This window comes from Oryctolagus cuniculus, chromosome 3 (genome assembly GCF_964237555.1).
Source record: "Oryctolagus cuniculus chromosome 3, mOryCun1.1, whole genome shotgun sequence".
In the NCBI taxonomy this organism is placed as follows: Eukaryota; Metazoa; Chordata; class Mammalia; order Lagomorpha; family Leporidae; genus Oryctolagus; species Oryctolagus cuniculus.
The window spans coordinates 141,402,668-141,428,395 of NC_091434.1; the positions used below are offsets into that span (position 1 = coordinate 141,402,668).

The 25,728-nt window shown below is 41.8% G+C and overlaps 1 protein-coding gene across 7 annotated transcripts in view; it reads left to right on the forward strand.

Moving 5' to 3' along the window:
* The window catches only part of FBXL13 (F-box and leucine rich repeat protein 13), a 252,385-nt gene that overhangs the window by 165,899 nt on the left and 60,758 nt on the right, over window positions 1-25,728 (forward strand). For all 7 annotated transcript variants that reach the window (XM_051848861.2, XM_051848859.2, XM_051848860.2 and 4 more), the window contains 5 exons: window positions 1,378-1,476; window positions 2,054-2,171; window positions 2,265-2,427; window positions 7,013-7,132; window positions 7,862-7,988. In XM_051848861.2, coding sequence (XP_051704821.2) covers window positions 1,378-1,476; window positions 2,054-2,171; window positions 2,265-2,427; window positions 7,013-7,132; window positions 7,862-7,988 — 627 coding nt within the window. The remainder of the gene's footprint in view (window positions 1-1,377; window positions 1,477-2,053; window positions 2,172-2,264; window positions 2,428-7,012; window positions 7,133-7,861; window positions 7,989-25,728) is intronic.

The following is a 25,728-nucleotide window of genomic DNA, read 5'->3' on the forward strand; positions in this document are numbered from 1 at the left end:
GCTTCAGCCTGGCCCAGTCCCAGCTGTTGTGGGCACTTGGGGAATGAACCAGCATATGGAAGATCTCTCTTTGTCTCTATCTCTCTGTTGCTCTGCCTTTCAGATAGGATGGAGCATGTTCATGTTGGTATGGAAATAGACTCTTATTTTCAAAATAAATAGATCAATAAAATTATTTAGGAAAATACTTTGTCAGCATTTAAAAAAGGAAAACAAGTGTTGGTGAAGATGTGGAAAACCCTTCAGCTGGTGTTGGAGAAATTGCCTGACTGGTGGGAATGTAAAGTGATGCGGCAAACATTTTTGTCCCTTTAAAGGCTAAGCATAAAAAAAGTTAAGCATAGGGGCTGGTATGGTGGCTTGGCAAGTTAAAGCTGCCACCTTCAAGACTGGCAATCCTGTATGGGCTCCAGTCTGTGTCCTGGCTGCTGCGTTTCTAATCCAGCTCCCTACTGGTGGCCTGGGAAAAGCAGCGGAGGGTGCCCTGGGTGTTTGGGCCCCTGCAACCCACATGAGAGACTCAGATGGAGTTCCAGGCTCCTGGCTTTGGCCTGGCCCAGCCCTGGTCATTGTGGACATCTAGGGAGTGAGCCAGCAGATGGAGATCTCTCTCTCTCTCTCCCTCCCTCCCTCCATCCCTCATCCCTCTTTCCCTGTAACTCTGACTTTCAAATAAATAAATAAATAAATCTATTTTTTTTTTAAGTTAAGCATAGTCTTACCATATAACCCAGCAATTCTACTCCTAGGAATTGAAAAGTGGTACTCAAACAAATGTATGTTCACAGTTACATTACCCAAAATATTCAAGAGATGGAAGCAATCCAGGTGTCCTTCAGACAGATGAATGGATAAACGAGATGTGACACATGTATACACTAGGCTCTTGTTCTGCCATATAAAGGGACGGGGTGCTGAGGAAGGCTACAATGTGGGTGCCTCAACAGCATTGTACAAAGGGAAGGGGCTGGGGATAAAAGGCTGCGTGTTGCATAATTTCACTTATATGAAATGTTCAGAACAGGAAAAGGTGTAGTGATAGAACACAGCTGAGTGATGCCAGGGCTGGGAGGAGGGAGTCTGGGGAGCCACTGCTTGATGGTCTCCTTCTGCAGTGATGAAAGTGGGAGCTGGACACAGGTGGTGGTTGCTCAACATTAATGGATGGTTAATTTTAGGTTATATGAGTTTTGCCCCTTTAGAACAGCTAACTAGTAAAGGAAGAAATCAAGACTAAATTCTTTCCCTCTGATGCCTGCCCTATTTTATGGTTTCAGTTTTAAAGCATAAGCACAAAATGATGCCATACCTTTGGTTATTCTGACCTTGGAGTTTTATTAGACTCTCCCAGCATTTTCACTACTCTGTATCTTGCAGATTTCTGTTCAAGGCTTCAAGAACATTGCAAACAGCTGCAGTGGAATCATGCACCTGACCATCAATGACATGCCAACCCTGACGGACAACTGCGTAAAAGTAGGTAGCCAGACTGTCCACTTCTCGTCAGTCTATTAGATGGGCACATAGTTTAGTGGCTTGAGTTAGTGAAAAATATGAACAGGCCTTTCAGCTTATTGTTTTTTTAAAAATAAAAAAATCATTTAAACTTGTAAGCACACACACACATACACATACTCATACACATGTTCCAAAAGCATTTGAACATTTGAATCCTTAAATATGCTAAGAAATCTCATTTCACAATTAAGCCATTTTTATTGGAGTGGTGTTGTTAGCGTAGATGTAGACATTGAGTTCTCTGTGTCAAGCTGCCAAGGGCAGTGATGGTTTTTTCAGCCTTCCATTTTCTCATGTTTCCCCCATACTCCTGTTACTATGACTTAATTCTGATTCCTCTGCATTACTCAAATGTAAGTACATTAAGATCCATTGAAATAAATTCCATTCTCCCTGAAATTTGGAAAATGTGTTAGTTGATGTGTCTGTTTCTGAAAATGCTGAGAGACCAAAAAAAAAAAAAAATCACCCCCTTCCCTTGCTAAGCTTGTTCTATTCACTGTGCTTAATCCCATCATCCTTTTCTCTCCTACAGGCTTTGGTTGAGAAGTGCCCGTCCATCACCTCAGTCACCTTCATAGGTTCGCCACATATTTCTGATTGTGCCTTCAAAGCCCTCACTGCCTGCAACCTCAGAAAGATCCGATTTGAAGGTGTGTGATGTTAACACTCTGGGTTAGCTTTGTCACTCTTTCACTCCTGTGGCATGATAGACAAAATACTTGTCATTTCTCTCTCTCACACAGGAAATAAAAGGATTACTGATGCATGCTTCAAGTTTATAGACAAGAATTATCCAAATATCAATCACATTTACATGTCAGACTGCAAGGGAATAACAGATAGTAGCCTCAAATCACTTGCAACCTTGAAGCAACTCACTGTGTTGAATTTGGCAAATTGTGGAAGGTAATGAGTCATTCAGTCATATGTTTTCAAGAAATATTGACTATCTAGTATGTTTCAGGCCCTCTCACCAAGGAGCTCACTGGTCAGCAGGGTAAACATGAAAAGCAGCAGTCCGGTCAAGGGCATGCAGCTCTGTGGCCCCATGAAGGAGGGGCGCCAAACCCCAGAGCTGTTACAAGGGGCGCAGCGAAAGCGTCAGGGACAGCTCTGGAGAGAGCAGTCAGGAACCCTTCTAAGAGCAAGTGAACTCACAGGAATGCTTCTGTGGGCTGCCTTTCCTGGTTTAGTGAACAGGATCAGCTGGTTCAATCCAAGGTTCTTTTCCCAAATGGACTTCCCGGCTCACTTACGAGGAACCAACTCATCTGAAGGGTTTCCTCTTGGGTACTGGTTAGATTTCTCCTTTTGTGGATTTTGCAACAATGGGTAGATGGCGAGTTCTTACTGAGGCCTTGCTTTCGTCGGGCCAGTAGCTGCTACCCTGGTGTTTTCAGATGGGTCATGATCAATTTCTTGCCTATATCTTTTCTACTATGGACATCACAACATTTGACCTATGTATATTTCTTTTTTTAATTATTTAAAAAATTATGTATGGTTGACACATAATACTTGTACCTATTTCTGGGGTACACCATGGTGTTTCAAAATATCTTTACATTTAGTAATTATCAAATAAGGTTAACGAGTCTCCTCATTTCCCTAAACATTTATCATTTTTTTGTGATGAAAATATTCAAAAACCTCTCTTCTAGTCCTTTAGAAATACACAGTACATTATTGTTAACTGTAGTTGTCTTACTCTGCAAAGGATAGCCAGAATTTACTTCTACCTAACTCTAGCTTGTACTCATTAATCAGTCTTTCTGTCCTCCCCTCTATACCTCCCCCACAGCCTCTGGTAACCATTATTCTGCTCTCTACTTCTATGAGAACAACTTTTTTTAGATTTTTCATAGGAGTGAGATCATGCTCAATTTTTTTTCTGTGCCTGGCTTATGTCACTTAATGTCCTCCTAGTCCATCCATGTTTCTTCAAATGACAAGATTTTACTCTTTTTGTGTGTGTGCGGCTGAATACACCTCATATCAGATTGCCTGGGTTCAAGGCCTGATTCCACTCCTGATTCCACTCCTGATTCCAACTGCCTGTTAATGTGCACCCAAGGAAGTAGCAAGTGACGGCTTAAGTTGTTGGGCCCCTGCCACCCACATGGGAGACCCTGATGGCGTCCGTCCTGGCTCCTGGCTTTGGCCTGTCCCAGCCTCGGGCATTGCAGGCATTTGGGGAGCAAACCAGTGGTGGGGATCTCTGTCTGTCTCTCAAATGAAAAAACACCACAAGAACCAAAAACATTGCCATTGAGAGAATCAGCTCGGAGTAAGACTCAACATAGGGAAGCAGGACCTGAGACTTCTACAGGGTCTGGACCTCCTCACAGGGGACAAAGTGGTCTCAGGTAGGTAGCACGCAGGATCCTGGAAAAAGCTATCACGGAGCTGGAGACTGAGATGAAACAAACCGGTGCTCACAGTTGAAGACTGTCCTGTGCACAGCCACGTGAGGCATCAAGAGAATCACCAGAAACCGCAAAATAAATTTGATATTCAGATAATTCAGATATGGGAATTACCAGAAATAGAATATTAAGTAAGTGGGTATGAATTGTTTGGAGAAACAGATAATAGAATCAGAAATGAGAAGAGGCAACAAAATTTCAAAAAATTGAGGGAGCAGGAGATGGAAGGGTTGCAGGTGGGAGGGAAGTTATGGGGGGTCGGGGAGAAGCCACTGTAATCCAAAAGCTGTACTTTGGAAATTTATATTCATTAAATAAAAGTTAAAGAAATTTCCAAAAAATTAATTTTTTAAAATGTGTAGCTTAGAAAATATAATCTAATTATTGAAAATTAAGAAAATTAAGTAAGTAGATTACTAATAAGCAGAATGGAAATCACAGAGAAGTATAGAGATGGAAGATAACTCTGAAAAAATGAAAACAAAGGGAAAAAGATAAAGAATATGAAATACATAACATTCAAGATAAAAAACCAGGGAAGGTTTAACATTAGGGTTTCAGATTGTGTATTTCAATTTTTTTAAACATTTCCTTTCTATTTACTTGAAAGGCAGAGAGACAGAGACAGAGATCTTCTATCTGATGATTTACTCCCAAAATGCATGTAACAGCTAACTCTGGGGTGGACCAAAGTCAGGAGCTTGGAACCCAATTTGAGTCTCTCCCATAGGTGGCCTGGACCCAAACACTTGGGCCATCATTTCTGCCTCCCTGAGTGTAAGTTAGCAGGAAACTAGAATCAGAACTGGAGTCAGATTTGAACCCAAGCACTCCAGTGTTGGAATCCAGTGTCTCATCTGATACCTTAACCACTGTTCCAAACACCAGCCCCCAGATTAGACTGAAAATTCATCTAAGTTTGAAAGTCAAAGAATATGCATTTTCACACATCTGTCAAACAATAGACCATGTATGAAATTTTAAAGGAAGTTCCAATAACTTTTATTTTATTATTATTATTTTAAAATATTTATTTATTTATTTGAAATACAGAGAGTTATAGAGAGAGAAAGAGAGAATCTTCCATCCACTGGTTCACTCCCCAGCTGACTGCAATGGCCAGGGCTATGCCAGGCCGAAGCCAGGAGCCAGGGATTCCATCCCAGAGTCCCAGATAGGTGGCAGGGACAAAAGTACTTGGACCATCTTCTGCTGCTTTCCCAGGTGCATTAGAAAGGAGCTGGATTGGAAGTGGAGCAGCCAGGACTGGAACCAGTGCTGGTATGGAATGCCAGCATCATAGGCAGTGGCTTAACCTGCTGTGCCAGCCCCCCAGTAACTTCTAAACTATCGGTATCAACAAATTATATTTTCTCACTACAGTGCAATTAACTTAGGAATCTGTCACTAAAAGATGAATTAAAATGCATGTATGATCAAATCAGCGCGGTGCGCCAGCCGCAGCGCGCCGGCCGCGGCGGCCATTGGGGGGTGAACCAACGGCAAAGGAAGACCTTTCTCTCTGTCTCTCTCTCTCACTGTCCACTCTGCCTGTCAAAAAATAAAAAAAGAAAAAGAAAAAAAAAAGGAAAAAAAAAGTAAAAATCCCAGTGTATCAGAATCACCTTAGGAACTGAATGAAATATTTTGTGGTCAAACCCCACCCCAGAGTTGCTGAATCTAAACCTTTAGAGGTTGAGTCCCAGTGAGTCTATTTTTTTTCCCCAAAGACTTAAGTATTTGAAAGACAGAGTATATATTTCTCTCTCTCTCTCTCTCTCCCTCTCTCTCTCTCTCTCTCTCTTTCTCTCCCACACACACACACACACACACAGGGAGAGATGGAGGAGTGGCGGTAGCAGGGATTGATCTCCCATCCATTGGTTTATTCCCCCAAATGGCCCCAGTGGCCAGGGCTGGGCCATGTAAAGCCAGGAGCCTGGAACTCCGTTCGGGTCTCCCACATGGGTTGCAGCAATCCAGATACTTGAACCATCTTCTGCTGCGTGGTCAGGTGCATGAGAGGGAGCTGGAGAGGAAGCACAGCAGCCGGGGCTTGAACCTGGCACTCTGATATGGGATGCTGGTGTCCCACGTGGTGGCTTAACCCTCTGTACCCATTGCTGGCCCCAGGTGTGTGTGTGTGCGTGTGTGTGTGTTAAACAACATACATGGCTTTTGATGCCCAGCCAGGTGTGGGGACTAAGTGTATTAACCAATGAACTTGAATTCTTACCTAAATAAATAACCCTTTTCCATTGACTTTCTCTCTTTGATTTTAACGTGAATTTATACACATATATAATATGTACAAGTATAACACACATAAATGTAAACTGTATATATATATGTGCATATGTATATATGTCTGTCTTCACACTCTTTTGTGAAGCCTTCACTTATCTGTCATCTGATCTTGTGCAATATTCTTATCTGTATATGGGAAACTAACAGGACACACTTCATAGGATTGTTTTTGTTGCAGAGGAGAGAGACATCCAAGGCCAGCTTTATTTTTTTAGACGTATACACATAAACACACTTTAAAAGAGCCACATCATATCATTTTGCTGTGTACCGTTTCAAGGGGAGAAAGAACAGGACTATAGGATTTTCTATTGGATAAAATTATCTTCATTGCACGTGGTGATAGTCTTAATTAAGATTTTGTTAACATAATGTTTTGACTCAATATAAAAATGTCACCCCTATATTAATTTTATTTACTCTTGCCTAATGTATCTTTGCGAATTCTCTAAGGGCCATATGTCTTATGAATAGTTATATCATCCAGTTAAATCAACGGATGAACAGAAATAACATTTTTATTAATACTTCTCCCATTACCATCATTCCTATATTTTCTATTACAAATCTACGTAATCACATTTTGTTTTAAAATGTTGATAAAGCATCAGTATACTTTAGTCTATAGAGATTACTGTGCTATTTTTTGCAATACATTGAATGTAGTAATCATCATTTTTTGGTGACTATTAATATAATACTGATTTACAATTGATAAATAACATCTCATATGAAACTTTTTCCACTCCTTTCTGCAGGATCGGTGATATGGGAATCAAACATTTTCTTGATGGTCCTGTGAGCCAAAGGTTAAGAGAGCTAAATTTAAGCAACTGTGTGCACCTGGGGGATGACTCGGTCCTGAGACTCTCAGAGCGGTATGGTCAAATGCTACTTGGCATCAGTCAGTCATTATTGTACATTTGCTATAGGAGAGACCAGAGATGGACCCAAAAGCCTTCTCCAAAGGATAGGGGTGCCTTGAAGCTGGGCCCCTTCTCCATGAAACCAAATATACGACATCAAAGTCATAGACTGGACTCATGTTTTGATTAGATCCCATATGTTTCTGATTAATTTCACCACCAAGGAGAAAGTTTGAAGTGGAGTTGTTTAGGACTAGAATATCTGGATGTGGGTGACGTCGCTGTGTCTCCTCCAGCATTTCCCCAAGGGGTGTCCAGGCTGGATGGGTTTGTCCTTGACCTCCTTACTTGTTAGAGGTCTTGGGTTCTCTAAGGGTCAAGCCCAATTCCTGTGGCAAACTTGCAAGGGTTAAAGGAGGAACTTAACCTTGTACCTTTAGTGATCATTCACCCTGGTACTTTACACGATAGTTTTTTGGATGATTGTGACATATTTTTTCCTTATTAGAAACTGCAATATGAAAGTGACTCACAGGAACAAAGTCCTACATAATAATCTACCTTCTTTGCATCCAACTTTGTAACACCAAGTCATATTCCACTTTTAGGCCTTTTTTATACTGAGAAAATGAAAACCCTTGTTTCTGTATCAGTTTTTTTCCCAGAGTTTTTATATAAAGACACTGTTTTTCACAATGCAATTGAAAGTTAAAACTAATCCTTCACCCCACTTTCTTTCAGCTGCCCTAACTTAAACTACTTGAGTCTGCGGAATTGCGAACACCTGACTGATCAAGGCATTGAAAACATCGTAAACATCCTTTCCTTGGTATCCGTAGATCTCTCTGGAACAATCATCTCTAATGAGGTGAAAAATACTCAGTATAGTCAATGGCTTTTATGTTTTTCTGTAATATAATCATTTTCTATTTTGTAAATAGTGGAGAGGACAATACGTAGTTTTGTTTCTTAAATTATCAGATTATAAAAGGAATGTATAAGAATATTGTTTCTAGAACAGTGATAGATGAAGTTCTTTGTAAGTCAAGTCTTGCTTTTCTGCATTGAAAAAAAAAAAACAGGAAATACTGTTGAGGAGAGACTTGACAGATGAGAGTGTTACATGATAATCTGAAATGCGTTCATCATGGAAGTCTGGTCAACCTGCATGTAATATGTTTTAGATGCTTTACCTATTTTTTATGGGTTGCACATTCTGCGTGCCTTGAGATCTAAGTCTTTGAGACTGAACTCTAGAAACGACCCCGGCAAATCTTCATTGTAAGGAAGCTCATTTGCTGCCGGCTGCTGATATTCACCATGAAGCTGAAACTCAGGTTTTAACCTAACCCCAACACCAACACTGCAGAGCTGCCCCACTGAGTAACAGGGACGACGACAACCCCCGAGAGGCTGGCTGTTCCTCCGAGACTTTAATGGACTCTCCTTAGACTAGCAGAGCTGCTTTTAGCAGTCAGTGCTCTGGGCAGGACAGAGGGAGACAACAAGAGGTGGACCCCACGCACCCCTGCTTGTTCATCCCTGAAGACCCAGACGGAGTATCACCTGTGCGTGTGAGCCCTCGTGGAAAAGCTGTGCCTTGTAGGCTGCATCAGAACTGCTCCCCATGCGTGTCCAGCCCCAGTGCAGCCATTAAGGTGGTCAGTTTCTCACTCATGACAGACACCTGTGTTGGGCGCCAGCCCCCTTGTCATAGATTCTTGGTCTAACCTGGGGTGGAAGATGTTTCAGCAGATTTTTTTTTGTTTGCTTGTTTGTTTGTTTGTTTTTAATTTTTTTTTGACAGGCAGAGAGAGAAAGGTCTTCCTTTTCCGTTGGTTCACCCCCCAAATGGCTGCTACAGCTGGCACGCTGCTCTGAGCTGAAGCCAGGATCCAGGTGCTTCTTCCTGGTCTCCCATGGGGTGCAGGGCCCAAGGACCTGGGCCATCCTCCACTGACTTCCCGGGCCACAGCAGAGAGCTGGACTGGAAGAGGAGCAACCGGGACAGAATCCGGCGCCCATATGGGATGCTGGCACTGCAGGTGGAAGATTAACCAAGTGAGCCACAGTGCCGGCCCCTTCAGCTTAGTTTTTATTTATTTTTTATTGTTTATGTTTTTGACAGGCAGAGTGGACAGTAACAGAGAGAGACAGAGAGAAACGTCTTCCTTTGCCGTTGGTTCACTCTCCAATGGCCACGACGGCCGGTGCGCTGCGGCCGGCGCACCGCGCTGATCCGATGGCAGGAGCCAGGAGCCAGGTGCTTTTCCTGGTCTCCCATGGGGTGCAGGGCCCAAGCACCTGGGCCATCCTCCACTGCACTCCCTGGCCACAGCAGAGAGCTGGCCTGGAAGAGGGGCAACCGGGACAGAATCCGGCTCCCCGACCGGGACTAGAACCCGGTGTGCCGGCGCCGCTAGGCGGAGGATTAGCCTAGTGAGCCGTGGCGTCGGCACAGCTTAGTTTTTTTTTTTTTTTTTTTTTATCATTTAGGGGGTAGAAATCTGTTTTTTGTTTCCAAAGACCATATATTAAAATCTTATCTATTGTGGGCAAGTTAAAAATTAGGAATATAGAATCAAGTTCCATTCTCTTCATTCATTTTCTTTTTAAAACATTCTATTTAAAAATTTGAGAGGCAGTTGGAGAGAGAGAGAGGAGGAGGAGGAGGAGGAGAGGGAAAGAGTGCTCCCATCCATTAATTCATTCTCCAGATGCCTTTGGTGGCTGAGCTGGGCCTGGACCAGAGCTGGGTCTGCCATATGGGTGGCATCACCTGTTACTTCCCCCACCCCCAGCCAGGGTCTGCATTAAGCAGGAAGCTGGCATCAGGAGCCAGAGCTGGGATTTGAACCCAGCTATTCTAATGTGGGACACGGTGTCCTAACCTCTAGGCCAAACACTCACCCCCAAGTTTAGTTTCTACTGAAGAATACGAATTGGGGGCTGGTGCTGTGGTATAGCAGGTAAAGCTGCTGCCTGCAGCACTGGCATCCCACATGGGCACCGGTTCGAGTCCTGGCTGCTCCACTTCTGATCCACCTCTCTGCTATAGCCTGGGAAAGCAGTAGAAGATGGCCCAAGTCCTTGGGCCCCTGCACCCACATGGGAGACCTGGAAGAAGCTCCTGGCTCCTGGCTTCAGATCAGCTCTGGCCATTGCAGCCATTTGGAGAGTGAACCAGCAGATGGAAGCCCTCTCTCTCTCTTTCTCTCTCTCTCTCTGTAATTCTGCCTTTCAAATAAATAAATCTTGAAAAATAAAAAGAATATGTGTAACCTGAGAGAGCCGTGAACAGATATCTGTGTGGAAGAAAGTTAGTTGTTTTCTGTCAAATGATTGCAAAATAAATTTTATGAAGGTTGCTGTTTTCTTCCTCCAAGTCAACTAAACTGATCCAAAAGGCAAATGATTGACAATTACAGTGCTACAACAGCTGTGGAAAGTAACCTCAAACAGTCAAATTGAAATGAGTCAGCGCAGATGTCTTCTTGGGCTGTTAATCACCAGCCTGGATCGTAGGCCTGATGAAGTGCAAATTTGCCTGTAGACTTAACATTCAGGATTTAGACTCTGGAATGTTCCAGACACTCACCAGAGAACAAGTGTGACCAGTGGTCCTGGGGGGTGGGGAGGCTTGTGTCATGTCTTTTCTGCTCACTCTCAGTTCTTCTAAATGAGTTTTCAGTTAGTTACACTCCTTGTTTAGTTCATAGATTTTTCTTCTGATGCTGTGGTGCTGGGTGCTGGAATGAACACAACAGCCGTGGCCCCTCCTCCCTGCACTTCCCCTCTAGTGTGACAGGTGCTTACTGAGTAGGTGGGCGTGGGAAGCAGTGAAGAGGGACATGTGCCATGGCACAGAGGGTCAAGAAGGACTTTCTCTTTCCAATGGAGGAGAAGGGACATGCAGTGAGCCACAGGCTGCATGAAAAAACATAGAGGGGTGTTGAGTGTGGAAGCATCAAGAGCCATACATCTGGGCATGGCGCAGGTATGAGGAGAATGGTGAGAGATGACGGGGGCCATGCAGCTTTTGCAAATCTTTAGCTGCAATGGCTTTTTCAAGGTTCTAATAGAGGCCAGTGCTGTGGTGAAGTGGGTTAAGCTGCCACCTGCAGCCCCGGCATCCCATATGGATGCATCTTCCAGTCTCGGCTGCTCCACTTCTGATCCAGCTCCTTGCTAATGTATCAGGGAAAGCAGCAGAAAATTATCCCAGTGGTTGGGCCCCTGCCACCCAAGTAGGAGACCTGGAGGAAGCTCCTGGCTCTTGGCTTTGCTCTGGCCCAGCTCCGGCCATTGTGGCCATTTGGGGAGTGATCCAGTGGATGGAAGATCTCTCTCTCTCTCTCTAACTTGGCCTTTCAAATATAATAAATGGATCTTTTAAAAGAAGTGTCTAACAAAGGGCTGGCATTTTGGCTCAGTGGGTCAAACTGCTGCTTGCAACACTTGTATCTCATATGAATGCTGGTTCGAGTCCCATCTTCTCCACTTTTAAAGATTTTATTTATTTATTTGAGAGGTAAAGTTATAGACAGTGAGAAGGAGAGACAGGGAGAAAGGTCTTCCATCTGCTGGTTCACTTTCCCAGATGGCTGCAATGGCTGGAGCTGGGCCCATCTGAAGCCAAATGATAGGAGCTTCTTCCAGGTCTCCCATGCAGGTGCAGGGCCCAAGCACTTGGACCATCTTCCACTGCTTTCCCAGGCTGTAGCAGAGATCTGGATTGCAAGAGGAGCAGACAGGACTCAAACTGGAGCCCATCTGGGATGTCGGTGCCGCAGGTGGAGGATTACCTACTGCACCACAATGCTGGCTCCACTGCTCCACTTCTGATCCAACTCACTGCTGATTTGCCTGGGAAAGAAGCAGATGATTTAAGTGCCTGGGCCCCTGCCACCCATGTGGGAAACCCAGATGGAATTCCTGGCTCCTGGTTTCCTCCTGTCCCACACCTGTCTATTGTGGCTATTTGAGGAGTAAACTAGTGGATGGAAGATCTCTGTTTCTCAGCCTCCTCCCACCCCCACTGTCATTCTGCCTTTCAAATAAATTTTTTTAAAAAAAATTGTCTAATAAAATGGAATATTAAGCATTCCCCCCCCTGCCCTAGAGGAATATTGGAATGATTTGGTATAGCTCTGTGTGCACGGGGAAGGGTTTCCTGCTGGTTAAGAGAGTTCTCATGTACTAAAGACCACAGAAGGTTCCACTGTTAGAGCGGGTCAATCCGTTGGTTAAGTCGCCTTAGTCACTGCCATACTTGTTCAAGACAGAATGAGTCAGAGCGAGGTCCCAGACGGTGTGCTTAGGCAGTGGTTTAAGAAGACTCTTTAATTTGCCTGCTTTTCAAAGTTCTCCACTATGAGCGCTGGATCTTGCATGTGTGCGATGTAGACAATATCCTACAGCTCCTCACTGCAGTGAGAGCCACGAGCACTTTGGCTTTTGTGTGTTTGCTGCTGTTTTCCCCACACCATGGGAAGCAGTAACAAGTAGGAACAAGGGCCTGGCTGTTTGCCAAACAGGAATGAGCTCTGTTCTCTGAGGCTGATTTGGAAGACAAGGTGTGGATCATTTTAAAATAATGTGGCAGGTTCAGGGACAGAGGTAAGCGGAGGAAAGAAACTCTTCACTCAGGCTGTCCAACGCAGAGGCCGGCGAAGGCAAGCTTCTTGAAGGCACTCTGTGTAACTTAATCCTGCTGGAATACACTAGGAAAATGAGGTTGACTGGGGGAGTTCCATGTGAAGCCAGGGAGGCTGGACTTGAACCGGCGGATGATGAAGTGGCACTCAGGAGCGCTTTAGCCATTTGGGGAGGGAAGGGAGGAGGGGGGAAGAACTCGAGGCAGGGAGACCAGTAGAGGGTATTTTCAGGTCAAAGAAGGAGATGAGGAGTTCATGAACTAGGTCGGGGCAAGACCAGTCTGGGAAGGATGTATTCAGGAATATTTAGGAGGTGAAACTGAAAGAACTTGATAATTGATTAGCTGTGAAAGACAAGGGTGGAGTGGCAGGAGAATGATTCCAACCCTCTGGCTTTGGGTAGATAGAGGTCCTATCTCAGAAAAAAAAAAAAAAAAAAGGTAATGGAGAAAAGAAGTAAAAGGTCTTGAGGAAATTCTCGGAACAAGTAGTTGGATACTGTGGATACTCAGGCCAAATCTGGCTTGGGAGAAAAATTGTGACTGCAGTGGCAGACGGGGGAGTCACTGGCATGGGGTGTGAATGTGGCCAAGACCCTCAGGGAGAGCTTGGGGAGTGAGGAGGAAAGTCCACCCAGCCACCCAGGAAGAACACGGCAGAGCGCCCATGTTGTGTGTGGGGGGGACTCCATGAAGGAGACTAAAGAGAGAAGCTAAGAAGACCGTGACTGCAGGTGAATATGGTCAAGTGTGGAGGGTAGTGGGAATACCCAACAGTGTCTGAACACACAAAGTCAGGAAAGACCAAGGTTTGAGACTGTTAACCATTGATTAAACGTGCCAACTGTTTTGCTGCCTCAGGACCCTTGTACATGCCATCTTCCCGCTTGGGATGCCTCTCCTTCCATTCTTCCTGTGACTCAGTAGGCACCTATGAAGTGAAGATGGGAACAAAGTAGTCATGGATGATAATGATAACAGTTAAAGCCAGTCGTGCCTTTTATTATTTTTGGCTTCATTTTATGTGTCATTGCCCATGCTGTCCATATGACCAGAAAGTCATACTTCTCAGCCTAGACTTTTTGGAGATGATTATCCCTGGATTTATGTTATGAATGAATTTTTTTCTGTAAGTCTCACATGGTGACATTAATTCTCTGGTGTTTTTCTAAACAAGTGTCACTTAGCTCCTCGTGTACTGAGTCACACCCCTGCCACACTGCAGCATGGTTCTCAGCTCCGTTACCCACTTAGAGGGCCCCACAGTTATTATGACTCTTAAATCAAAATCTAGAAAAGAATCAACCCTAATTGAATGTTGGCATTTGGTTTCCATGTTAATTTTAATTGTCTATGTTGTAAGGCTGTGTAGTTTCAGCTTTTTTTTCTTTCTTTTTTGTTTGCTTTTTAAATTTTAGCTCCCACATACAGTGTTTGTCTTTCTGGGTCCAGCTAATTTCACACAACATAATGTCCTCCAGTTGCATCCATTTTGCTGCAGATGGTAGAATTTCATTATTTTATATAGCCAAACAATATTCCATCATGCAAATAAACCACATTTGCTTCTCTATTCATCTGATGATGGACACCTTGAGTGTTCCAAATTTTGTCTATTGTGAACAGTGCTGCTATTAACATGATGGTGCAGGTATCTCTTTGATATGTTAAAATATTTTGGGTAAATACCCAGTAGTGAAATTGCTGGATCATATGGCAAGTCTATTTCTAGTTTTTTAAAGAAATTTCCACACTGTTTTCCCCAGTGACTGCACTAATTTGCATTCCCCAAAACCATGTATAAGTGTTCCCCTTTTTCTGCATCCTCACCAGCATTTGTTACTCTCTGTGTTTTTGATTTTAGCCATTCTGACAGAGGTGACATGATATCTCATTGTGCTTTTGATTTGCATTTCCCTGATGGCTAGTGATGTTGAGCACTTTTTCATATATTTATTGGTCATGTGTATTTCTTCTTTTGAGAACTATCTGTTGAAGTCCTTTACCAATTTCTCACCTGGATTGGTTGTTTTCTTTGTTGTAGGATTCAAGTTGCTGATATATTCAAGGTATTAATCCTTGATCAGATAGGTGGTTTGCAAATGTATTTTTTCCCATTCTGTTGGATGTCTCTTCACTCTACTGATCATTTCCTTTGCTGAGTTTGATGTAGTCCTATTAGTTTAGTTTTGCTTTTTTGCCTGTGCTTTGGGGGTTTTATCCAAGAAGTTGACCCCTACCCCAATGTCTTGGAGCGTTTCCCCTATGTTTTCTTCTAGCAACTTCATAGTCTCAGGTCTTAAATTTAGATCTTTGATCCATCTTGAGTTGATTTTTGTATATGGTATGTATCTAATTTCTTCTACATATATACATCTAGTTTTGCCAGCTTCATTTGTTGAAGAGATTATCCTTTACTCCACTGTATGGTTTGAGCCTTTTTTGTCAAAAATCAGTTGGCTGTATGTGTATGGATTAATTTCAGGGCTCTCTATTCTGTTCCATTAATCTATGTATCAGTTTTTATGCCAGTACCATGCTGTTTTGATTACTGAAGCATTGTAGTATGCTTTGAAATCAGGTATTGTGATGCCTTCAGCTTGATTTTTCTTGTTCAGGATTGCTTTGACTATTCTGGATCTTTTGTGATTCCACATGAATTTTAACATTGCATTTTCTAATTCTGTAAAGAATGTCATTGGTATTTTGATAGGGATTGCATTGAATCTGTAGATTGAGTTAGGTAATATAGACATTTTTAATATTGATTCTTTTGATCCATGAGCAAAGAATATCTTTCCATTTTTTGTGTGTTTTTGATGATTCCTTTCATCAATGTTTGATAATTTTCCTTGTGAAGATCTTTCACTTCTTTGGTTAATTTTATTTCTAGATATTTGATTTTTTGTGGCTATTGTGAGTGGGATTTCTTTCTTGATTTCTCGTTCTGTGAGTTCATCATTAGCATACAAAAATCTGTTTTTTTATGCTTATTTTGTAACCTGCAACTTTACTGAATTGGTTTATCAATTCTAACAGCTTTTTGCTGGAGTGTTTAGCTTTTTCCATGTACAACATCGTGTCATCTGCAAACATGGATAGTTTGATTTGCTCTTTTCCAATTTTGATGCCCTTTATTTCTTTCTCCTTAATTGTTCTTGCTAAAACTATACTATATTAAATAGGTATGGCAAAAGTGGACATCCTTGTTTTTTTCCAGATCTGAAGGGAAATGCTTTTATTTTTCTCCATTCAGTAGAATATTGGCTGTTGGTTTGTGATATATAGCCTTTGTAATTTTGAGGAATGTTCCTTCTGTACCTAATTTGTGGAGGGTTTTTATCACAAAGGGTATTGAATCTTATCAAATGCATTGTTTGCATCTATTGAGGTGATCATATGATTTTTGTTCTTCATTCTATTGATGTGATCTATAATGTTTATTGATTTGTGAACACTGAACTACCATTGCATTTCTGCAATAAATCCCATTTGATTATGCTGTATGATCTTTTTGATATGGTTTTGGATTTGATTTTGGTTGTTGAGAATCTTTTCATCTATGTTTATTAAGGATATGGGTCTGTAGACTTCTTTTTGTGTTGTGTCTTTGGTTTTGGCATCAAGGTAATTCTGGCCTCGTAAAAAGAGTTTGGCAGAGTTCTATCCTGTTCAATATTTTGGATTAATTTGAAGAGTACTGAAGCTACTCCCTCTTTGAATGTTTGTAGAATTTAGTAGTAAAGCCATCGGGTCCCAGACATTTCCTTGATGGAAGACTTTTGGTTACTGCTTCAGTTGCATTGCTTGTTATAGGTCTGTTTATGTTGCCTGTATCTTCTTGATTTAATCTTGATAGGTTATATGAATCCAGGAATTTATCCATTTCTTATTTTTTCAAAGATTTATTTATTTATTCAAGATGTAGAGTTACCGACAGAGAATAGGAGAGACAGAGAGAGAGGGAGAGAGATGTCTTCCATCCACTGGCTCACTCCCCAAATGGCCACAACTTCCAGAGCTGGGCTAATCCAAAGTCAGGAGCCAGGAACTTCTTACAGGTCTCTTACGTGGGTGCAGGGTCCCAAGAGTTTGGTCCATCCCAGGCCATTAGCAGAGAGCTGGATCTGAAGACAAGTGGCCAGGAAATGAACCAGCGCCCATATGGGAAGCTAGCATTGCTGGTGGAGACTTAATCTACTACCACCATGGCACCAGCTCCAAATTTATCCATTTCTTTGAGGTTTTCCAGTTTATTATCATAGAGTTCTTCATAGTAGTTTCATATGATCCTTTGTGTTTCAGTGGTATCAGTTTTAATATCTCCTTTTTCATCTCTAATTTATTTGAGTTCTTTTTTTAATCGTTAGTCTGGCTAGTGGTTTATCTATTTTGTTTATCTCCTCAACTTTTTGTTTGTTGATCTTTTGTACTTTTTTAAAGTTTCAATTTCATTTATTTCTACTCTGATCGTTATTATTTCTCATCTCCTGCTGAGTTGAGAGTTTGGTTTGTTCTTGTTTTTCTAAGTCTTCTGGATGCATCATTACATCTTTAATTTGAGACATTTCTCTTTTGATTGCAAGCACTTAATGCTATAAAATTCCTTCATAATACTGCTTTTGCTATATCTCACTGACTCACTGATTTTGATATGTTGTGCTTTCATTTTCATTATTTCAAGAAAGTTTTTGATTGACTTTTTAACTTCTTAAATGACTCATTGATCATTCAGTAGCATGTTGTCTAATTTCCAAGTATTCGAGTATTCTATTGTTCCTCTTGTTGATTTCTAGTTTTTTTTTTTTTCCATTATGGTGTGAGAAGATACATGGTATGATTCCAATCTTTTTAAATTTGCTAATACTTGATTTGCTGCCTAATATGTGGTCTATCCTAGAAAATGTTCCATGTGCTGATGACAAGAACACATATTCTGTAGCTGTTGGGTGAAATGTCCTAGAAATGTCTGTTAGGTCCATTTGTTTGATAGTATGTTTCTTTTCTTTTCTTTTTTTTTCTTTTTTCTTTTTTTTTTTTTTTTTTTGACAGGCAGAGTGGACAGTGAGAGAGAGAGAGACAGAGAGAAAGGTCTTCCTTTGCCGTTGGTTCACTCTCCAATGGCCGCCGCGGCCAGCGCACCGCGCTGATCCGGTGGCAGGAGCCAGGAGCCAGGTGCTTTTCCTGGTCTCCCATGGGGTGCAGGGCCCAAGCACTTGGGCCATCCTCCACTGCACTCCTTGGCCACAGCAGAGAGCTGGCCTGGAAGAGGGGCAACCGGGACAGAATCCGGCGCCCCAACCGGGACTAGAACCCGGTGTGCCGGCACTACTAAGCGGAGGATTAGCCTAGTGAGCCACGTCGCTGGCCCTGATAGTATGTTTCAACTCCGATGTATCCTTATTGATTTTTGTCTGGATGATCTGTCAGTTGATGAGAGTGGAGTGTTGAAGTCACCCACTATTATTGTATTGGAGTATACCTCTCCCTTTGGTCTAATAGTATTTTCTGTGTATATCTGTGTGGTCTTATGTTGAGTGCATATATACTTAAGATTGTTATATCTTCTTGATGAATTCAACCTTTTATCAAAATATAATGTCCTTTTTTATCTCTCTTTACAGTTTTTGATTTAAAGTCTTTTATCTGGTATCAGGATAACTATGCCTGCTCACTTTTGGTTTCTGTTTGCCTGGGATATCTTTTTCCAGTGCTTCACTTTCAGTCTGTGCATATTTTTGTGAAATGAGTTTGTTTTCGGCAGCATATAGTGGAGTCATTGTTTTTTATCCATTCAGCCAACCTAAGTCTTTGTGTTGGTGAATTTAATCCACTTACATTCAAGATGAGTATTGATGGATAAAAACTAAGACCTATCATTGTGTTGATTGGGTAATGATTCTACCTGGTCTGTTGGTGAATTTGATGGTGTCATGTGTTTTCATTATATTTACTTTTAATGCAGGATGCCCTTCAGGATTTTTCTTGCAAGGCTGGTCTGGTGGTGGTGAATCTTTCAGTTTTTGCTGATATGGAAAATACTTTATTTGTCCTTCAATTTTTTTAAAAAAAATTATTTGTTTATTTGAATGGCAGAGTTACAGGTAGATTGAGAGCAAGAGCGAGAGAGAGATCTTCCATCCACTGGTTCACTCCCCAAATGGCTACAATGGCCAGGGCTGGGCCAGACCAAAGCCAGGAGCCAAAAGCATCTTCCAGGTCTCCCACATGGGTGCAGGGAACCAAGTACTTGCGCCATCCTCTATATTCCCAGGCATGTTAGCAGGGAGATGGATTGGAAGTGGAGCAGCCAGTATTTGAACTATCCATATGAGAGTCAGTGCTGCAGGAAGCAGCTTTAGCTGCTACATCACAGTGCTGGCCTTTCTCCTTTACGTTTAAAAGATAGCTTCGTTGGATATAATATTCTTGGTTCAAAGTCTTTTTTTTTTTTTCAAAATAAGTATTTATTTATTTTGAAAGAGAAACCTTTCATTTAAGGAATATAAACTTCATACATTTCATAATTACAAATTTAGGAATGTGGTGATTCTTCCCACCATACCTGCCCTCCCACCCACTCTCCCACCCCTCTTCCTACTCCTCCTGCTTCTTTTTCACTAAGATCTATTTTCTTTTTTTCCCCAGGAATATAGTGATTCTTCCCACTGTGTCCATCATCCCACCCCTCTTCTTCCTCTCTCCTATTCCCAGTTTTATTTTATACTAAGATCTATTTCCAATTAACTTTATACACAGATGATTAAGTCTATAGTAAGTAAAGAGTTCAACAATTTACATTAAAAAAGAAGAAAAAATAAAAAAGTTTCTCAACAGTCAAGAAAAGGGCTGTTCAAAATCATTGAATCTCAAAGTTAATTTCATTTTTTCGAGAGAAACTCAATTAACTTTAAAGAAGCACCCCAGAATGATACATCTTTTGGGAGTAGACATAACTGTAGCTTATGAGACAAAAGAATATCCTCCACTTATCTATTAAAAGAAAGTAAGTCTTTCGGAATAAGTTTTATCATTAACTAAAGAAGTACCTAAGAAAAGGAGCAATGGAATTGGACAATTTTGCATAACTAAAACTTATGAGACATAAGTATATCCTCCACTTAATACACAAAATGGAATAAATCTTTGAAAACAAGTTTTACTGTTAATTCTCCTAATACAAATCTGTGCATGGGAAGTTAGTGCACAGTGACTCTTGTTGTTAATTTAACAATTAACACTCTTTTGTATGATGTCAGTGATCACATGAGGCTCTTGACATGAGTTGCCTAGGCTATGGAAGCCTTTTGAATCCACAAACTCCATCAGTATTTAGACAAGGCCATAAGCAAAATGAAAGTTCTCTCCTCCTTTCAGAGAAAAGTATCTCCTTCTTTGATGATGACCACTTCTTACCACTGGAGTCTCATCCCTTCATGTAGGACATTTTTTACCACAGTGTCTTGGCTTTCCATGCCTGGAATGCTCTTGTGGGATTTTCAGCCATACCAGAATGCCTTAAGGGCTGATTCTGAGGTCAGAGTGCTCCTTCAAGCGATTGTCATTCTATGAGTATGCTGTGTGGACTGCTTCCCATGTTAGAGTATTCTCTCCTTTTTAATTCAATGTATTATTATTACTTAATAACACTTAATACTATTTATATGATCACTTTAACACACCTATCTATATGGTCATTTTTAGAACTTAACCCTATCCATATGAACACTTTAACACTTAAAATGATATTTTTACCCTTAAGAAGATTTGGGGTCCCATAGCAAGTTTTTAAACTGTACCCTTAGAAATAAGTCTGGGGGCTGGCACTGTGGCTCACTTGGTTAATCCTCCACCTGCAGCGCCAGCATCCCATATAGGTGCTGGGTTCTAGTCCCATTGCTCCTCTTCCACTCCAGCTCTCTGTTGTGGCCCAGGAAGGCAGCGGAGGATGGCCCAAGTGCTTGGGGCCCTGCAACCACATGGGAGACCAGGAGGAAGCACCTGGCTCCTGGCTTCGGATCGGTGCAGCACGCCAGCCATAGTGGCCATTTGGAGAGTGAACCAATGGAAGGAAGCCCTTTCTCTTTGTCTCTCTCACTGTCTAACTCTGCCTATCAAAAAAAAAAGGAAGCAAGTCTGTAGGAATGTATACATAACTATAGAGCTTTATAGTTACAAACTTCATACACTACCTAATTACAACTTTAGGAACATGGAGATTCTTTACACTATGCATGCCTTCCCACTCCTCTTCCTCCTCTCTGTCTTATTCCCACTCTTATTTTTTTACTAGGATCTATTTTCAATTAACTATATACATATGATTAACTCTATGTTAAATACAGAGTTCAACAAATAGTATGGGGAAAAAAAAAAACCTGTTCTTCAACAGCCAAGACAAGGGCTGTTCAAAGTCATAGCTTCTCAAAGTGTCAATTTCACTGCTATAGATTGTCTTTTAGGTGCTCTGTTAGTTATCACAGGTCAGAGAGAACATATGGTGTTTGTTTTTTGGGGACTGGCTTATTTAACTAAGTATGATGTTTTCCAGTCTCATCCATTTTGTTGCAAGTGACTGCATTTCATTTTTTAAAACTGCTATGGGCTGGCACCACGGCTCAATAGGCTAATCCTCTGCCTGTGGCACCGGCACCCCGGGTTCTAGTCCCGGTCGGGGCACCGGATTCTGTCCCGGTTGCTCCTCTTCCTCTCCAGCTCTCTGCTGTGGCCCGGGAGTGCAGTGGAGGATGGCCCAAGTCCTTGGGCCCTGCAACCGTCTGGGAGACCTGGAGAAGCACCTGGCTCCTGGCTTTGGATCAGCACGGTACGCCAGCTGCAGCACACTGTCCGCAGCAGCCATTGTGGGGGTGAACCAATGGAAAAAGGAAGACCTTTCTCTCTGTCTCTCTCTCTCACTGTCCACTCTGCCTGTCAAAAAAAAAATTAAAAAATTAAAAAAATAAAACTGCTGTGTAGTAGCCCTTGTTTTACATATCCCATAATTTCTTTATAAGGTCTTTAGTAGGTGGACATTTGGGTTGATTCCATATATTAGCTTTTGGACGACCTATATATAGAATCATGTCATCTGCAAATAGGGATAGTTTGACTTCCTCCATCCCATTTTGTATCCCTTTGATTTCTTTTCTTGTCTAATGGTTTTGGCTAAAACTTTCAGGATTATATTAAATAGCAAGGGTTACAGTGGGCATTCTAGTCTGCTTCTAGATCAGTTTTGGAATGCTTCCAACTTTTCCCCATTCAATAAAGTGCTGCTCTGCATTTGTCATAAATTGCCATGATTGTGTTGAGGAATGTTCCTTCTGTACCCCATTTGCTTAGAGTTTTCATCATGAAAGGATGTTTTATTCTATTAAATGGTTTCTCTGCATCTATTGAGATAATCGTATGGTTTTTGGTCTTCAATTTGTTAATATGATGTATGACTTTGATTGATTTGCTAATGTTGAGCCATCCCTGCATACCAGGAAGAAATCCCACTTGGTCTGGTTGGACGATGTTTCTGATGCGTTGTTGGATTCGATTGGCTAGGGTTTGTTGAGTATTTTTGCATCTAAGTTCATCAGGGAAATTTGTCTGTAGTTCTCTTTTCCTGGTGTATCTTTTTCAAGTTTATGAACTAAGGTGATACTGGCTTCATAGAAAGAATTTGGAAGGATTCCCTCTCTTTCAATTGTTTTGAATAGCTTGAGATGAATTGGTGTTATTTCTTCTTTAATGTCTGGTGGAATTCTCCCATAAACCTGCCCAGTCTTGTTGAGAGGGTCTTTATTGCTGAATCAATTTCTGTCTTGGTTATGAGTTGGTTTAGGTATTCTGTGTCTTCATGTCTCAGTTTAGTTAGATTGTATGTGTCCAGGAATCTATCCATTTCTTCTAGATTTCCCAGTTTGTTGGAATACAGTCCTTTGTAGAAAATTCTGGTGATTCTTTTTTATTTCTGTAGTATCTTTTTATTACATTTCCTTTTTTCATCTCTAATTTTGTTGATTTGGGTCTTCTCCCTCCATTTTTTTTGGTTAGTTTGGCCAATGGGGTGCCAATTAAATTTTTTTTTCTACAAATGAGCTCTTCATTTTGCTAATCTTTTGTATTGTTTTTTGATTTCAGTTTAATTTATTCTCTAATTTTAAGTATTTCTTTTTCTGCTACTAGTTTTCAGTTTAGTTTGCTATTGTTTTTCTAGGTCCTTGAGATGCATTGATAGATCATTTATTTGGTGCCTTTCCAATGTCTTGATGTAGGCACCAATTGCTGTAAACTTTCCTCTTAACACTGCTTTTTCTAAAGACTTGTTTATTTTATTTGAAAGGCAGAGTTACAGCGAGGCAGAGACAGAGAGAGAGGTCTTCCATTCGTTGGTTCACTCCACAGATGGCCATAACTGCTGGAGCTGCACCGATCTGATGCAGGAGCCAGGACCTTTCTCTGGGACTCCCATGCTGGTGCAGGAGCCCATTGACTTGGGCCATCTTCCACTGCCCTCCCAGGCCATAGCACAGAGCTGGATCAGAAGTGGAGCTGCTGGGACTCAAATCGGCACCCACATGGGCTGCGACCTTTTCCACTGTGCCACAGCACCAGCCGCTTAGTACTGCCTTTGCTGTATCCCATACTTTTTTGAATATTTATTTATTTGAAAGTCAGAGTTACACAGAGAGAGAAGGAAAAACAGAAAGAGAGAGAAAGAAAGAGAAAGAACTTCCATCCACTGGCTCACTCCCGAATTGGCTGCAATGGCTAGAGTTGTGCCAATCCAAAGCCAGGATCCAGGAGCTTCTTCCGGGTCTTTCTCACAAGTTCAGGGGCCCAAGCACTTGTGCCATCTTCTATTGCTTTCCCAGGCCATAGTAGAGAGCTGGATAGGAAGTAGAGCAGCTGGGACTCAAACCGGCGCCTATATGGGATGCCGCACTGCAGGTGGCGGCTTTACCTGCTACACCACAGCCCCCATCCCATAGGTTTTGATATGTTGTATTGTCATCTTCATTTGTTTCCAGAAACTTTTTAATTTCTCTTTTGTTTTCTTCTATGACTCATTGTTCATTCAGGAGCATGTTGGTTCAGTCTCCATGTGATTTCATATGTTCTAGAGATTCCTGAGTTGTTTATTTCCACCTTCATTCCACTATGGTCAGAGAAGATGCATGGTATGACTTTAATTTTTTTTGAATTTGCCTAGACTTGCTTTATGACTTAGCATGTGGTCTATCCTAGAGAAAGTTCCATGCACTGCTGAGAAGAATGCGTATTCTGCAACTGTAGTATGGGAAGTTCTGTAGACACCTGTTAGGTCCACTTGGTCTATAGTGTCAATTAACTCTGCTGTTTCCTCGCTGATTTTCTGTCTGGTTGTTCTGTCCATTGCTGAATGTTAAGTATTGAATTCCCCATTACTATTGAATTAGAGTCTATCTCTTTTTGGATCCATTAACATTTCTTTTAAATAGTCAGGTGCCCTGAAATTAGGTGCATTACAATAGTCACATTTTCCTGCTGAATTGATCCCTTAATAATTCTATCGTGTCATTCTTTGTCTCTTTTAACAGTTTTTGGTTAAAGTCTACTTTGTCTGATATTAAGATGGCTACACCCATTATTTTTTGTTTTCCGTTCACATGGAATATCTTTTTCCACACTTTCACTTTCAGTCTGCATGTATATTTGTTAGTGAGATTTGTTTCTTGTAGGCAGCAAATAGATTGGCCTTGTTTTTTTTTTTAAAGATTTATTTATTTATTTGAAAGCCAGAATTACACAGAAGAGATGCAAAAAGAGAGAGAGAGGTCTTCCATCCTCTGGTTTACCCCCAATTGGCTGCAACAGCCAGAGCTGTGCCCATCCAAAGCCAGGAGCTTCTTACGGGTCTCCCAAAAGTCCTTGGGCCATCTTCCACTGCTTTCCCAGGCCATAGCAGAGAGCTGGATCAGAAGTGTAGCAGCTGGGACTTCAGCCAGTACCCATATGGGATGCCGGCACTGCAGGTGGTGACCTTACCCGCTAGGCTACAGCACCAGCCCCAGGCCTTGTTTTTGAATCCATTCTGCCAATCTATATCTTTTCACTGGAGAGTTGAGGCTATTTACATTCAAGGTGACTTTTGATAAGTAACAAGTTGGCATGCCATTTTTCCATAAATATGCCTAGTGTTTACTTAGGTTTTCTTTTGTACTTTTACTAGGAGATTTTCTGCCTTCACCTTCTTTCACAGTGATGACCATGTTTCTATGTTTCTGTGTGTAGCTCATCCTCAAGCATCTTTTGTAAGGCTAGATGAGGGTGACAAATTCTTAGAATTTCTGTTTGTTATGGAGGGTCTTTATTTCGCCTTCATTCATAAATGAGAGCTTGGCAGTGTACAGTAGTCCAGGTTGACAGAATTTTTTTCTCTTAAGTATTGGAATATATCTTGCCATTCCACTACCAAGTCTGCTGCTCTGCAGGTGTGGGGGAGGGGAAAGGAGTAAGGTGGCTCTCTCCTGTACTCCAAGACTGGGCAGTTGCTCAGCCCCCAGTCAGCTCTCCAGGCTGAAGTAGAAGTCAGTGGGTGACCGTGGAATTCCCTCTCAGCTAAAACTGTGAGCAGTGGGGCATGCAGCAATTTCTTCCTGCCTTGATGCCTTGACAAGGTAAGGTGGCGGCTCATAGCCAGCAGCTGGCTGCAGCAGTGTCTCTGTCTGCTCTCCTGTTGTCCCACGGAGGCTTTGGGTTGTTTTTTTTTTTTTTTTTTCAATTCTCCACCAAAAATTTCTGTGAGTCAGACCCCTGGAAAGTGTAGTGCTTCCTTTGTTCTTTTCATATCCCAGAGCAGCTTAAGTTATTGTGGTCCTATCCTATTCAACCATCTTGGATCCCCCTTTCAGCTGTTTGTAAGAACAAAAATGATGACTAAATTACAAACTGGACACACACACACACCCGAGAAGCCAGG